General features: G+C 43.8%; 1 protein-coding gene across 4 annotated transcripts in view; it reads right to left on the reverse strand.

Moving 5' to 3' along the window:
* Positions 1–16469, reverse strand: part of GRHL2 (grainyhead like transcription factor 2) — a 166433-nt gene that overhangs the window by 17084 nt on the left and 132880 nt on the right. For all 4 annotated transcript variants that reach the window (XM_043483538.1, XM_043483537.1, XM_043483536.1 and 1 more), the window contains exons 10-12: positions 16373–16460; positions 15532–15671; positions 10740–10771 (exon numbers count right to left, since the gene is read on the reverse strand). In XM_043483538.1, the coding sequence (XP_043339473.1) occupies positions 10740–10771; positions 15532–15671; positions 16373–16460 (260 nt within the window). The remainder of the gene's footprint in view (positions 1–10739; positions 10772–15531; positions 15672–16372; positions 16461–16469) is intronic.

A 16469-nucleotide genomic window follows, 5' to 3' on the forward strand; every position in this document is an offset into this window, starting at 1 on the left:
GGGTCCGTGGGATTCTCCAGGCAAGAATACTGGAGTGCATTGCCATGTCCTACTCCAGGGGATCTTCCCGACCCAGGGATCGAACCCACATTTCTTATGTCTCCTGCCTTGGCAGGCGGGCTCTTTATCTCTGGCGCCACCTGGGAAGCCCCCAGGCCTGCCTCACTGGGTCTCAATTATGAGTGAGGTTGCCTTCAGATCCTGATGTTCCATGGCTCTGTCAGTTTGTGACAGAGGAGACTGCAGTGGTGGAGGGTCCTTAGACCCAGCCCTTCCTTCCTCCAGGAGGGGGTTTCAGTCCCCCTTCCTGAGGGCCCACACGTCCCCAACCAGCCAGTCCTGGTAGCTCTGCATTTCCTCCCAAAGTCCCTGTCCATAGGGGGCACTCTAAGGAAGGGAGTTGTTGAGGAGAAAGAACCCAGAAGAACAGTAGTCATCGTTGCTGAGAGTCGCAGCTGTGTGTCCCCTCAGACTCAGAGGCTGAAACCCGAGCCTCCAGGAGAAGGAGAAGGGTATTCAGAGGTAGGGGCATTGAGAGATAATTAGACCCTCTGGGTGGAGCTCCCCATGATGAGAGTGTCTTTTAAGGAGTGGATGCTCTCTCTCTGCCATGTGGGGACACAGTGAGAGGGTAGTGGTCTGCAGGCCAGGAGAGGGTCCTCACCAGACGGCAGCCACTCTGGCACTCTGATCTCTTCCAGTCTATCCTTTTAGAGACTTCCAGCCTCTCAAATAGTGAGACATATGCTCTGCTATCTGAGCCACCTAGCTCATGGTATCTTGTTATAACAACCCAAACTGACCAAAACACCGAGCAAATGGTCCTGCATGGAGTTTTACTGTCCTTTAAGTCCTCAAGAGAGCAGGTGTAGGTTTTCAGAAAACTTTAACCTCTCTGGGGATTCCTGGACCCAGGCACATGAAGCAATGATAGATAGGCAGCTCAGCAGCATTGTTAAGACATGAACTCTGGGTACAGACCACCGTGGTTTAAACCCCTGCTTTGCAGACTCACAGACATAGAAAACAAGCTTATGGCCACCAAAGGGGGAAGGGGGGAGCAATAAATTAGGAGTTTGGGATTAAAATCTAAAATAGATAACCAACAAGGACCTACTGTATAGCACAGGGAACTCTACTCAATATCTTGTAATAACCTATAATGGAAAAGATTCTGAAAAATTATATATATAACTAAATCACTTTGCTGGACACTTGAAACTAACACAACACAATAAATCAACCATATTGCAATAAAAATTAAAAAAATAATAACCCCATGCTTTGCAATCTACGAGCTATGGAAACAGGGACAAGTCCTTCACCTGCCCTGAGACTCAGCCTGCTTGTCTTTAAAAGGAGGCTGTTAAAAAAAAAAAACAATAATAATAAAAGGAGGCTGTTGAGAGAAGTAAGTGAATTCAACATATGTGAAGCACTCACAGAGTTGCCTGATACACTGCAAGAACAGCTGAAGTGTTATTAGAGATGTGTCATGATGATCATGAAAATGAACGAGGGAGAGATCTGAGGAAGAGAGATACGGGGAAAGAGTACAGAAGGCAGACAGTTTGAAAGAGCTCAGAGTTCCCATTTACCATCATATAGCAAATAGTCCAAACTACCTCTCTGGTCCAAATTAAGGGCTAAAGTTGGAAAAACTTCCTGCATTGGAGACTAACATTATATCAATCCCAAGCTTCCAAGATATTAATAATATAAAACTCTGTTCCAAAGCCAGACCTCTACTGGCATCACTGTCATTAAGAAGTTTTTATTTCATCAATTCTCAAGTTGAGCTAATGGTGGGATCCAGTGGTAGAAAGAGCACATGGGATAAAACTGTCCAAACAGCATTTCTATTAATTCTAATGGTTTAAATTATTAAACCAACAAGGCTTTAATTTACCATCTCACATCTATATCTGTGACTGTGAAAGTCGTTCAGTCATGTCTGACTCTTTGCAATCCCATGTAGCCCGCCAGGCTCCTCTATCCATGGAACTCTCCAGGGAAGAATACTGCAGTGGGTAGCCTATACCTTCTGCAGGGGATCTTCCCAATCCAGGGATCAAGCTGGGGTCTCCTGCATTTCAGGCGGATTCTTTACCAACTGAGCTATCAGGGAAGCCAACTAGATCACACTCTAGATCAGGGGTCCCCAAACTCCTGAATCTAATGGCTGATGATCTGATGTGGAGCCAATGTAATAATAACAGAAACAAAGTGCACAATAGGTATAATGCGCTTGAGCTATCCTGGAACCATTCCCCCCTCCTCCAAGGTGCATAGAAAATTGTCTTCCATAAAACCAGTCCCTGGGGCCAAAAAGGTTGGGGATTACTGCTCTAGATAGTCCAAAATTATGTTTACCAGCCCTTAAGAAGACCACGTTTTATAAAGCACTTTTCATCTCCTTGGTAAATTAAGTCTCTTGAACACTCTGAGCCAGCAGGGTGAGAACTAATCTTATCCCTATTCAGTGATGACCAAACTAAGGCACAGCTGTCGTGTCTTATGCCGGGCAATGCAGCTAAACAGTGAATCAGGCTGTTAAGAGAACCCAGCTCTGAGGGACAAGCTCATGATAAACTGAGATGACGATGAGTGAGAGTATGAGAAATGATATTAAAGAGTCAGCATCCTATTTTATCCTATGGTAATCAAACTATGGAAACAGCCAGAGGAAGAACTCAAGCTCAAGTCCCAGTTGAAGGTGGTAGTAAGTTTTTAGAGCACTGTTCACTCTATCTTCCCCTCACTTTTCTTTAAACTCATAAAAGTGGGTCATATTATTCTGTCATGTCTTGAATCTGGACTGACCATGACCTTGGGAGCAGAAGATTAAAAATTCATTGACTTGGCAGTCAGTGACCAGGAGGTTAATAATGGGTAAACAGCCTGAAATATCACCAGACACTCATGCTGTGTCAGGGTTCCTTAACTACTGATTTCCTTTTTCTCGCCAAGAAAGATTTATTTATATTTTTCCAGTTCTGTTGACTTTTGACAGCACCCCACTCTGAGCCATGACAAACTTTGTCATTAAAATAACATCTTGGATAAACCACATTTCTCTTAGGAGTTCAGAAATGCTTTTTCACACTTCCAAATCTATAAACCCAGTGGGAGTCAATAGCTTGTGCGGTCTGAATTCAATGGTGTCATTTCTTTTCAAGGCGAGGTGAGAAAAGAAGGGCAGAAATGACTGCCCAGTTGATAGATGGAAAAAGCACAGATTTCAGGTCTCCTGGTGTCCTCTTCAATTACAGTAGATTGCACCACAAAAGGATGAGGACAAGGAGAAGGTGCTTTCTCTGACACCAATCTTCACCCTCCAACCCACACCTTTTGGGCACAGTGTGTTAGGTTAACGTGTGGAGGGACTCCAGACCCAGCAACATATGAAGCCATTGTTTGATGGGGTCAAATTCAGGGAGAGCAAGTCCCTGGGGTATAAACAAAGGCTAGCTGTTTCATCAGAAAAAAACTGGGAAAGTGCCTGGGTCTGAAGCCTGCGTCTCTGGACACACTTGGCCATGTTGAGCCCTACCTGTCAGGCTGAGTCACACTAGGCATCAGTACCTAGTGAGGAGGTGTCAGTACCTAGGAAGGAGCTGCCGGCCCCATGGAGACATAGTTTGTCTAGTTCACAACTCTGCTTATGGCCTGGGTAGGCTGACGACCACATCCACCCTAAATAAATGAATGTCCCTACCTTTTGTTGGTTTCCCGGTGGCGCAGATGGTAAAGAACCTGCCTGCAATGTGGGAGACCCAGGTTCAATCCCTGGGTCAGGAAGATCCCCAGGAGAAGGGAATGGCAACCCACCGCAAAATTCTCACCTGGAGAATCCCATGGACAGAGGAGCCTTGTGGGTTACAGTCCATGGAGTCACAAAGAGTCGGACACAACTGAGCGACTAACACCACCGCAGCCCTTTATTAGCCTCAGAAAAGTAGAGGTCCTCTTATGTTCAAGTCCTCACAAAGGCTCTCACATAATGGAGTAGAATCTCAGTTTATTTGCAACAATAAATCACTCTTTGGGGAAGAATCTATCAGCTCCAAATGACTTTAATCAATGCTAGTTCAGGGTCTTGGCCGAATTCATCTGACACAGTCAGTAAAAACAAACCGAAGTCAAAAAGCGAACAAACCCCACGTATATTTAGTAACAATTACCGTAGTTAAGAGCTTACCATTGAAAACAGTAAATAATCAGGTCAGTAGGCCCTAGAAGGATCATTTTAAGAGGAAATAGAGATATTTCTGTTTGTGGCTAAGATGTTGCAGCTTGTGGCAAACCGAGCAATGTTCCAGCCAAGAACAATGTAAGTAACTCTGTGTGTGTGTGTGTTAATATTTAATCTTATTGAAGGTATTGGAGACTACTGTTGAGTCAGCCAGAACCTGAGCGCTAAGATCCCAGAGGAGAAAACTGCAGACAGGTGGGTTGATAGTCAGTGAGCTGCTTTCCCCTGAAGCATTTGCCATTTCTCAACTGGGAGCAGAGGATGGTGATCCCAGCAGAGGCACATACTTAAGGGCAAAGAAGCCTGCACAGCTTTGGGCAATCTCCTGGTGTTAGAGACACAGAAATTGGTGTTTAGGGCTGCAAAGGTATTCAAGACTAATGGGAAAACTTGCAGAGAGTAGAGAAGCAAGAGAAGTGAGTCAGACACAGCAGTACTCCTTCCTAGGTCTTTGTCAGATTCTTATGCCGCACAAAACAAGGACAATAAAACAGAAATACTCTAGAAAAATGATGACCAAATAAAAATGCTTGCACAAATAAACAAATATGAAAGAATTCTTTGCCAAAAGTTCCACAACGAAAGAACAATTAAACAGAATTCTTCTGGCAACAGGAAAAGGAGCCCATGTGTACCTGAATCACTTTGCCAAATACCAGAAACTAATTCAACACTGTAAACCAACTACATTTCAGTTTTTAAAAAATGGTGGGGGAGAGTTCCATGTGCTATGCAGTAGGTCTAGTTGGTTATCCATTTTAATATAGCAGCGTGTACAACATTATATGCCAGCTTGAATGTGAGGGAAGGTTTGGGGAGAGTGAATATACATATATGCATGGCTGAATCTGTTTGATGTTCACCTGAAACTATCACAACATTGTTAATCTGCTATACCCCAATATAAAATAAAAAGTTTAAAAGTAAATAAAATTTAAAAAATGGTGAGGGAATTCCCTGGTGGTCCAGTTGGTTAAGAAACTGCACTTCCAACTCAGGGGCCCCAGGTTGATTGCTGGTGAGGGAACTAAGCTCTCCCATGTAATGTAGCCAAATAAATAAACAAATAATGGAAAAGCTCTTTCGTATTCTTAGGTAGGTTTATTCTTAAGTATTTTATTCTTTTTGTTGCAATGGTAAATGGGATTGATTCCTTCATTTCTCTGATTTTTCATTGCTAGTGTATAAGAATGCAAGTGATTTTTGTGTATTGATTTTGTATCCTGCCACTTTACTAAATTCACTGATTAGCTCTGGTAATTTTCTAATAGTATCTTCAGGGTTTTCTATGTAGCGTATCATGTCATCTGCAAACAGTGAGAGTTCTACTTCTTTTCCATTCTGGATTCCTTTAATTTCTTTTTCTGCTTTAACTGCTGTGGCTAGGGCTTCCAAAGCCATGTTGAATAACAGTGGCAAGAGTGAGCACCCTTGTCTTGTTCCTGAACTTAGAGGAAATGCTTTCAGTTTTTCACCATTGAGAATAATGTTTGCTAAAGGTTTATCATATATGGCTTTTATTATGTTGAAGTAGGTTCCTTCTATGCCCATTTTTGGAGGAGTTTTTATCATAAATATGTGCTGAATTTTGTCAAAAGTTTTTTCTGCATCTATTGAGATTATCATATGATTTTATCTTTTACTTTGTTAATATGGTGTATCACGTTGATTGATTTCCATCAACAGATGAATTGATAATAAAGTCGTGGTACATATATACAATGGAATATTATTTAGCCATGAAAAGGAATGCATTTGAGTCAGTTCTAATGAGGTGAATGAACCTAGAGCCTATTACACAGAGTAAAGTAAGTCAGAAAAACAAATATCGTATATTAACACATATATATGGAATCTAGAAAGGTGGTACTGATGAAGCTATTTGCAGGGCTGCAGAGGAGACACAGACACAGAGAACAGACTTGCAGACAGTGAGGGGAAGGAGAGGGGGGACGAATTGAGAAAGCCACATGGAAACATATACATTATCATACATAAAACAGACAGCCAGTGGGAATTTGTGTATAAATCAGGGAGCTCACACCCGTACTTTGTGACAACCTAGAGGGGTGGGATGGGCTGGGAGATGGGAGGGAGGTTCAAGACGGAGGGGACACATGTACACCTATGGCTGATTCCTGTTACTATATGGCAGAAACCAACACAACATTGGAAAGCAATTACTCCCCAATTAAAAATAAATAAAGAAAAAAGAAATCAAACACAATAAAAAAATAATGGGAAAGGGTCTCAAAAAAAAAGAGAAATAAAAGAATGAAGAGCTACAGCAAGGGTAAATGTAGGTTAAATTTATAAAAGGAGGTAAAGCTCAGTTTTATGAGCATTTAGTTCAAATCTTTCAATTTGCAAAATGGCTAACTAGTATACAAGAATAACTGGAACTAATAATATAAGAAACTGATAAAAATCTGCTACTCTAAGGGATGGTAAAGATGATTTTCATTTTCTTAAATATTTTCTAAAAATCTCCCTTGTGTATCCGATGCAGATTTAAATATTAGTGGGTGGGTATTTTTAACTGCAATATCTAACAGTAAAAATAAAAATATATCAGTTGAAAAGGAGGTGGTCCTGGGAATTCTCTGGTGGTTCAGTGGTTCAGACTTGGCGCTTTCACGGCTATTGGCCTGGGTTCAATCCCTGTTGGGGAGACTAAGATCCTACAGGCTGTGCAGTGTGGCAAAAAAAAGAAAAGGGGATGGGTTTCTTATAGCTGCATGTGAATCAACAATTATCTTGAAATAAAAGGGTTTAATTAAAAACAAAATTTAAAAATAAGAGGCAACATGGTGGCAGTCACTTATATAACTGTAATATTACAAGAATCAATATTTGTGGCTTAGGATAGAATTTCTTAAGACAATCCTGTATATATGGATTTAAAAGTTCTGTATCTCAACTTTGAAAGTAGCAAAGAATTGCTTTGATAAATAGTATGAGATGACATAAAAAGTAACTTGAAGGATGAGAAAGATACTGATGTTATGAATTGTGAAGAATTCAAATAAAAGTTTCACAAAACATGACAGATATGTCTAAATTATATGTTACTTTTTACATGCATGTTAAACAAAGTAAATTAACAAAAAAAATATCAACAGATCGTTGATTCTTTTGGCTATATTCAAAAAAAGTTTACCTATTCAAGGTGGCCCAAAAGCTTTAGTTTATGCTTTCATATTCTCCTGGGGAAATTGTCCTATATTGTAATCACCTGGTATCCATGTATATGTGGTTAAGACATAGCCCACCACATCCTACATCTCGTGGTTTGCTTAGCATCCCTGAGGACCTTATCAAAGAAGTGCTTGGTCCTCCAGGAAATTGCTCCTTTAAGAGAAATAGGGCAGAATTCTAGAAGAACTTTATTTCGTGCTGATGAACACAGGGTGATGAATACTTAGGTTTAATATTATGTTGATTAATGTACTCACTGGTGATTGGTTAACAGTCTCTAACTTCTCCAAAGTGCACTGAATTTTGGCCAAAGTGTTCTGGGTAGAAGATGACCACCCAGAACTGCCTCTTGCTCAGCAACACTGTAAGCAAGCTCAGGGTTTGGTCTGGCAGCATCTATGAGAGGAAAGGCAAGGCTCTCTGCTCCAGTCATTCAGAGGCTGATGAGTGAAGTCACTTTGGAGGGCTGACTCTCTGAGCTGCGATGGAATCAAATTCAGACTTGCGGGGCTCTATATTTGTCTTCTGGCTTTTATTTTCCTAAAGACTCTGCCTTTAAGGCTTCCCTGGTGGCTTGTTGGTAAAGAGTCTGCCTGCAATGCAGGAGACCGGGTTCCATCCCTGGTTGAGGAAGATCCCCTGGAGAAAGAAATGGCAACCCACTCTAGTATTCTTGCCTGGAGAAGCCCATGGACAAAGGAGCCTAGTGGGCTACAGTCCATGGGGTTGCAAGAGTCGGACGCGACTTAGGGACTAAACCTACCTACCAGCCTTTGAGGAGATTACACAAGGTGGCCCCAAAGGACATAGTGGTATGCGTTTGAGAAGAAGCAAAAATAAGAGAAATTCTTAGAGAGGATTGCGGGCTGAGTGCCCCATGCAGCATCAGGCAATGTCAAGTTCTTGAAGGGAAATCACTGTTTTTCCAGACCTAAGGAAGCCCAAATTCGCCAAGAAATCCTGTGCCCTAAATGCAGTGTGTAAGCCACAGAAAAGAAAGACTTGAGGGGACCTCACGGAAGGCTGGAATGTGGGCATCCCGGTGAGGATGAGTGTGGACAGAGGATCAAGGCAAGAAGGGTTTTCCAGGAATTAGGGGTCAGATGGAGACAGAGACCAGATCCCCCGATCCTCAGTTCCCTCATGAGAGATAGCACAGATCCTCTTCTGCAAAATCCTCCTTTACAATGGAGAACACCAAAACCCAGAGGTCAGGGACGCGGCCCCAGGCTTCCCACGGGGGAGCAGCAGCCCAGGAGAACGGGGGCTTCCCCGGCTGACAGTCATCATTCCTTCCATGACACCACCCTGTCCTTTGGGAACCACGTGAACAACAGATTAGAACTGATTGGCGCTAATTGTTTCTGTTCATTCCTGTCACTAGAATATATGACCTCTGTACCAAGATAAAAAGAACAATCTAACTAGGTATTTAGAAAATTTGGAACTCAGAATTTGGAGGTCAGATCCCAGACAAGGCTCTGCTCCTGACCAACTAGGGAATTATTAGGCTCTTCTGAGATTCTCTCTCCTTTAGGACAGAGGGTGGCACACTTCTGCTGGAAAGTAAATAATTAGGCTTTCCAGGCTAGACAGTCTCTGTTGCAACTACAACAGCGTCTCTCTACTGAGCTCTGCTGAAGCTCTGCTATTGAAGCACCAAGGCAGCCAGAGACAAGACTTGGAGGCGTTCATATGGCTGCATGCCAATTAAATGTGACTGTGTGCACTTGAATCTCATAATTTTCAAGTGTTATGCAATATTATTCTTCTTTTGGACTTTTTCAACCATTTGAAAATATGCAGACAGTACAAAAAGAAGTGGCATGTTGCGGTGGGCCGGGGGCGGTGGGGGTGGGGGGGAGCTCAATTTGGCCCTTAGGCTACAGTTTGCCAAGGTCTGTTTTGGAAAAGAACTTGAGACTATCTGCTTCATTTGACTTCATTTCGAAATGTTGCACAAGGAAATATTGCCTAAGAATAGGGAAGCCCTGGTTTGACCATAGTTTGAAAAACAGTGATCTAGAGAGTTTAGTTATACACATGTAATTAATGCAAACCAAGATTTTAGCTGTAAGTGGTGTGACATGATGAAAAAAGAATGTAGTTCTAAATTGCTTTAAAGAGACAAACAGCATCCAGGGGACAAGAAGAAATGATCTCAATATAATCTCCAACTCATGTGCACGTGTACTTCTGAGAGCCAATTTTAACGAGACCAATAACAAATCTGGTGGTACCCCCTGGCGGGGGAATTAAGATGTTGAGAGGTAAAATGACATTTGAAAGAGGAGGAAAGGTTGAGACTTATGCAGAAAGAACTAGAGCCAATGCATATCAGTCAAAAGAAGGCAACATCAGTTCAACAAAGTAACTTTCTGGAGCTGGAATTGTCCAACAGTGTCATGAGCTGTCTCCTACAGTGAGAATATTCAGAATATTCCCATCACTGGGAACATTCAAGTAGAAGCTGGCTGACCACCTATCAAGGATGTGGCATATTGTGCTATATGGCCTGGGAATATGATCAGCTAAACAACCTTGAAGGTTCCTTTCTGGCTCCAAAATTCTAGGAGTCTACACAATGAGTCAATGAACAGAAAAGCACTATGCAGTGACTTGATGCCCAAGACACTGGGAGCCACAGCGCCCCTGTGTAAACCCTCTCGTCCCTACAGTCCTGAAGACAGCGACAAGGTTCTCAGTCTCCTAGCTCCCATCTAAACCAGCCTCGCCACTAGCCCAGGCAGCTCACTCCCCAGCACGATGGATGTGCGGGGGGTAGGGAGGGGTCCAGGTAGCACTGAAAGGAGGCCAGGCTGTCTCCTTGGTTCCTTCCTGGAGCTCAACTCCATCTTGTGTTGGGGACAAAGATTTCAGTAACTGGATTAGCAGTGAAAGGGTGGAATCAAAGAGATGTACCACTTCAAAGGCAGATCATAGGAAGGAGAGAGGGGTAAAGAGAAACTTGGGGACTTCCCTGGCAGCCCCCAAGACTCCGTGCTTCCAAAGCAAGGGCCGCAGGTTTGATCCCTGGTTGGGGAAGATCCCACATGCTATGAGGTGAGGCCAAAAATAAAAATAAAAAAGAGATGAGAAACTTGGAAGGAGAATGGTACTCCCCAGCCTTCTCCCAAACAATCCTTGGAGTCAACCCTTTCCTAGCTCTGAGTCTGGGGCTGAAAGAACGTTCCCACTCCCTGTCCCATTACCCTGTGCTTGGAAACCCATTTCTACTGACAGGAACTGACTTTGGGTGTTGAAGTGAAAAGCCTGAGTGTCTTACCCTTCTCGTTCATCATCCGTGTTGTAATACACCTGTGGAACAAAACAGCAGACTTACTGTAGGTCAGGCACAAGAAATGGAAATATATCACATGATGCACAGACTTTCCTAAGACATTACACTGTCTCTTAAAAAAGACAAATCTGTTTAATCATTTGTGTGTGTCTCATACAAATCTGTGTGTGCCCAATACAAATTTAACCTTTTCAACAGTCTCCTTGGGTTAATTCTTAGACATTAATGAACTGAAATTAGAAATCTAACTGTTTCTAGCTCAAATCATTCTGATCAAATTACCTATAGCCCAAAGCCAAACCTTGCTTTAGACATTAAGGAAATATTTTAGCAAGATCTAAAAATCATTGCTTAGAAAGGCCTTGGCACAGGGCCTGTAAGTAACCAATCCCATCCAGTCCACAGAGGAGCTGATTCCAGACCAGTATTCTTTGGTAAACAGAGGGAAGCAAGTTCCAGAAAGTAAGCCCAGGCCTTTGTTTATTTCCGAAAGGGACTTGGGCTACCCTGATCCCACGACCACAAAAATCTAGGAGTCAACTATCTTCAGGCCAGGAAATGTCACCTAGCCCTAGGAGGTGTTTCTGGCTATAGGAGGAGTTCTGGCCAGAAGGGAAAGAGACTTCTTTAGGTGGTCAGCATGGCAATGGGCCTAATCAGATTTAAAGACATTATGAAGCATCCCTGTTATTTTATGCAGCTCTGGAAATCCAGAGGGGGAGCTGCTGTGTATGTTAAGTCCTCTTCACCCAGTTATTTATGGCAATTAATTGTGGGCCTTTCAAGAGCTTTAACTATGTGCTTCAGGATCATTTTCATTTGGGTGAAGAATGACACTGGTTAGTATGCAACATTCACACACTGAACTTCAAAAATCACCTCTGGGTTCCCGTCCATTTCATCAACGGCCCTGCCACAGCCACCTGGGTGAGAAACAGCCGTGTGGAGACCAACACCCTCCGCGTAAACTTTCTCAAAGGCTTGTGACAGTTTCCAGGCTGCCACCAAGCCCGGACTTAGTTATACAACAGAGATCGTTGCCTGGAACTCTCCGGGAATGAGCCATGCTAGTCATTAGCTGAGGTTTCCACGGGGAACGTTTTCCTCTGAAACTTTTTAATGTCTATGGTTGCATTGTATCCTTTCTTCTTAAACACGAGGCAATGAAGGTAAGACGTTTCCTCCCCACGCCCCAAGTTTCAGGGGCATCGGAGCACTGGTTATGCTCATAATGGACCGTTTATTTAGATGAATCCAGGGGGACCCACATAAGCCGGGGAGCCTGGGCCATAGCACTGGACTCAAGACTAGATTCGGGGGAAAGTGCCTGATGCTGACTTGGTATTTCGCTGCTTTCTTGAAATGTGGCATAATACATCCGCCCTGCTTCACCAACCGGGTCGGGTAATGGACAGCCCTCTGCGAAGCGGACTGGTGATGCAGAACCAGAAGCAGCCTTCTCCTGAGTGTCCTCCTGGCTTCCTGAGCAGCTCTGCTGCACTGTCCCCGTCACCACCCCGCACTGCCACTTTTCCTCCTCCTCGCACAGGCTGACCCACCGTTTCCTCCTGGTCGGCCACAGTGCTTAACGCACAAATTCAATTTTTACACAGTGTTCTCAAACTTCAGAATACATAAAAACCATCCGGAGAACTTCTCATAAACGCAAATTCCCAGGCTCCCCGTTGGAGATTTTAATTTAAAAGACCTGGAATGAACCTTGGGAACCTGAATTCTTATCAAGGACGCCTGTGATTTGGGCGGAGGTGGTTCACACAAGCCACAAGTCAGGGAGACGGTTCTCGAAGGTGTGAGGGAGAAGGGATGTCCTCCCTGGGTTCGGGTGCCTTGAGGAAGGCTGATAGCTGCCAAGTACAGATGGTCCAGAGGAATGATGCCTCTGCATCCCACAATTTCTCCCAAGCTCCTCTGTCACTTCTCTTCAAGGGTTCTTGACAAAAGGCACCACGCATATCCGGGCTTTAATGCGGGGAGAGGGAAACTAAAGACCTCCACTGTGCCTGCACGCTGGGTTCATGCTATTTCAGGGGAGAACAGAATCTGACTCCATAGCGGATCTGTTTCTTTAACTTTTGCTTTCCCGTTGCTTTTGTTTACTAAAAGTCCTGCCTGGGGAACCCTGCCCCTCTGTCTGAATTTTACAAAAAAAGAAGATATTAACACAACCTGTCCCCATCCCACCTCCCCACCATCTTCCTCAGGCTGGCCATTCCAGGAGATACTTGCAAGACTTATGACCTTTTTATTTTACTTCCTCACCTCCTCCCCATCTCTGTTCTATAAAAGAAACTGGCATCCAGGCCCAGAGAAGACGGTCATTTGGAGATACTAGTCTGCCACCTTGTTGGTCTGCTCACTTTCTGAATAATGTCGTATTCCTTGCCTCCGCATTCCTTGTCTCTGATTTACTGGCCTGTCGTGCGGGGAGCAGAGTGAGCATGGACTCGGTAACAATGCCCTCCTATGAGTTTTTGATAACGATCTGGTGAATATTTCAACTCACAAGTGAATCAATGAGACAGTGAGGGACTGGGGGACATGTGGGCTGACAGTGAAAGCTAGCCAGCTGCTTGTTCTGCAGCTGAAGGGCTGCCATGCGGCTGACTTTGCCAGGTCCATAGCAGTAGCGGATACTGAGCATCACACCATCACCTGCCTTCCTCCCTTCCATCCCTGCTCCCTCATGGGGGAACCGAGCCAGCTTGCGAGCGGCCACAGCTGGCTCTCGTTTGACCTGTCGAAGCTTGCCAAGCCCTGTCCCTTGCCCACTTCCAACATCACAGCACTGCCCTCTGCCCTCCTGCCTCTGGACTCATCCCCCAAGACTCCTAACTTTTCTAAGAACAGGCAGCCTTTTCTGACCGGCTACTGCGGGTGCTCTTTTCCTTCAGCCAAGCACGTTGATCAGCCACGGGATATTCACGCACTGACCCAGTGCACAGAAGAGTGTGTTCCTTTGTCACCCGGGGCTCAGCAGGCTCCCTCACTGAACCCTACATTCTGACTCCAAAGCCACAGGGAAAGCCTGAGGCTCTTCAAGGACAGCAGGACTTAAACTTTGCTGATGCCCCAGGGGACGCTGATTGGGCTGCTTTGCAAACTGCTGAAACCAACAAATGGCAAAGACTACACTTTCCTTCTGCTCAGCCACAGGCTAGGAGTCCTGCTCAGGACACAGAGGGGGCAAGCGAGGCCAGAGACAGTCACGAGCGGTCACATTTGGTCAGTTTTCCTCTTAAGATTCATTTACAGCTTTGCGTATTTTAGGGAAATCTTGCCAAGAGAACAGGTCAGCTTGTCAGCTTTGACATAGGGTTAAAGCCAGAACCATAATAGTAAACAGTGAGAGCAGTTTAACTCAATCATCCCCTCTCTCCTAAAGGTGTGACTACCTAGCTTCAAAATATATCATGTATTTACAAAGACTGTAAATACACAAATCACCATGTTCTTGGGAATTAAAAAATAAAATTAGGGGCTGGCACTCATGTCTTAATAAATCATAATGTTCTTCCTTTCATCTTTGTGTCTTTTTCCTATCAGACAAGTAAGACAAGATGAGAATGTTAAACTTGAATGTAAGGCACTCTAAGGAAAAAACTAGGGGATATTCTGCTACCCATATTTAGTTGGTGTTAAAAACACCAACTAAAAAGTTCTGGTTGTATTACTGTTTTGTCTCATACACAAAATAAAATGGCATGGGGACAAAATATTCTCAAGAAAGTTAAGCCAATAATGATTTCTGCTCCTAGACTAAGGTCAATTCCAATGAATATCTTAACACTAGAACGGAAGAAAAACTTGAATGTGTCACTATGCACCTCTTTCTCAACAGAAAGACAATTCTGGCTAATGCTAGGGAAGTAACTTTTTTTAACCAATTTTAATTTATCACATAAAATAGACAATACTAAGGACATTACAAAAAGAAAAAAATACACATCCACCTCTTAATACTCATCAACTATTGCAATTTTTCTTGTAACATCTTGCAAAAACTCCAAATGAACTTTCAGGCCAACCCAGTATTTGGAATCACAATGTAGACACAAATGAATATTCTACCTTTTCCCCACTGAACATTATCATAACTAGTTCCTATGTTGCTACATAGTTTTCCTAATTATAATTTTAGTGGCTGCATAACATATCATTAACATGAGCTACCATAAGGAGCTAATTATTGGATGTTTATGTATTATAATATTATCTCTATAATTTCACTTGTAACTAGAACTAGAAGACAGGAATTATCTTTTAAAAGGCTTGTCTACAATCTCATTTTTATTTTGGTTTAAAATAATTTATCTATTCAACAGTAACTGTCAATTTACTAAGAAAAAGTTTTTAACAGTTTTATTTAATCAAAGAATTTTCCTCTGAAGCCACTTTCCAATGGGTGCAGTTCAATTTCCCACCATTAGATGGAGCCCTATCGCATCATGAGGATCCCACAGAACAAAACTAACAAAACTTGCCTTACAGGTTATCAGCCTTCTTACTTTCTTCCTCTTTCATTGCTTTGTCAACACTTCACTATTATCAGCTCACTCTCACCTTCCCCTTAGTAAGTTGGTTTCCTCTCCTGAGACATTCCTTTCTATAAAATTACATTTTCTGTAGGAACTGGCTGACTCTTGGTCGAATGCATGGGTTTTATTTTTCAGGTCAATGGTGCCGGAAGTGATGCTCTCTTAAGGCTCTACCTGTGCAGGGGATGGATGGCAGGTAGATGTGAGCAGGTCAGCCATACCTGTCCTGTCCTCTGCAGGTTTGCAAAGTGAACATCAGGTATGAAGAGGACGGGCTGGGAGTGCAGATCAGGCATCGTCTTGAAGTAGGTGATGTCGCTCTTCTTCTGTAACGGTATCGCTGCCACCTTCCCATCAGAGGCTGGACACGATCACAAAACCCGTAAGTGCGAGGGCTGTAGATGACTTAAGAACTCTCACTTGTAAGCTCTAGTCTTGGCTAAAGTTCACGATTTTCTCCTATGAAGCATCCCAAATGCCATATGTGTGAACACACTTTAAAAGCCTCCCCTCTCCCATCACCAGACCAGCGGAAAGTGTGGACTTGGGAGTGAGCACTCCTGAGGGGGTGCTCTCTTGCTCCTCTCTGCACCCTAGATTTCTTGTCTGGAGAAGGAGGATGCTGGTCTCTGGACTATTAGAACCTCGCTCCTAGCTCTAGTGTGATCACATGATTCTATTTCCCTTTCACAGGGATGGTGCACCCCATCGCCTTGGCTAGCCATAACTTGTGCTGCGCTTAGTCACTCAGTCGTGTCTGACTCTTTGCAACCGCATGGACTGTAGCCCGCCAGGCTTCTCTGTCCATGGAGATTCTCTAGGCAAGAATACTGGAGTGGATTGCCATGCCCTCTTCCAGGGGAACTTCCCAACCCAGGGGTCGAACCCAGGGGTCGAACCCAGGTCTCCCTCATTGCAGGCAGATCCATTACTGTCTGAGCCACGAGGGAAGCCCAGCCATAACTCGGACGTGCATATTTTACCTGCAACCCACTTCTTTCCACCCATTCCTCGGGGGACCTGGCCTGGCTGAAGCCCACCCCCCTTCGCAGCCACACTCACAGTTGTTGCACTGGGTTTGGGAGGCCTGGCCTTTCCCCTTCTTCCTGTTCTGCTTCCTCTCTTCATCTCGGATTTTTCTTTCTGCTCCCTGACAGGG

This window comes from Cervus canadensis, chromosome 12 (genome assembly GCF_019320065.1).
Source record: "Cervus canadensis isolate Bull #8, Minnesota chromosome 12, ASM1932006v1, whole genome shotgun sequence".
NCBI lineage: Eukaryota > Metazoa > Chordata > Mammalia > Artiodactyla > Cervidae > Cervus > Cervus canadensis.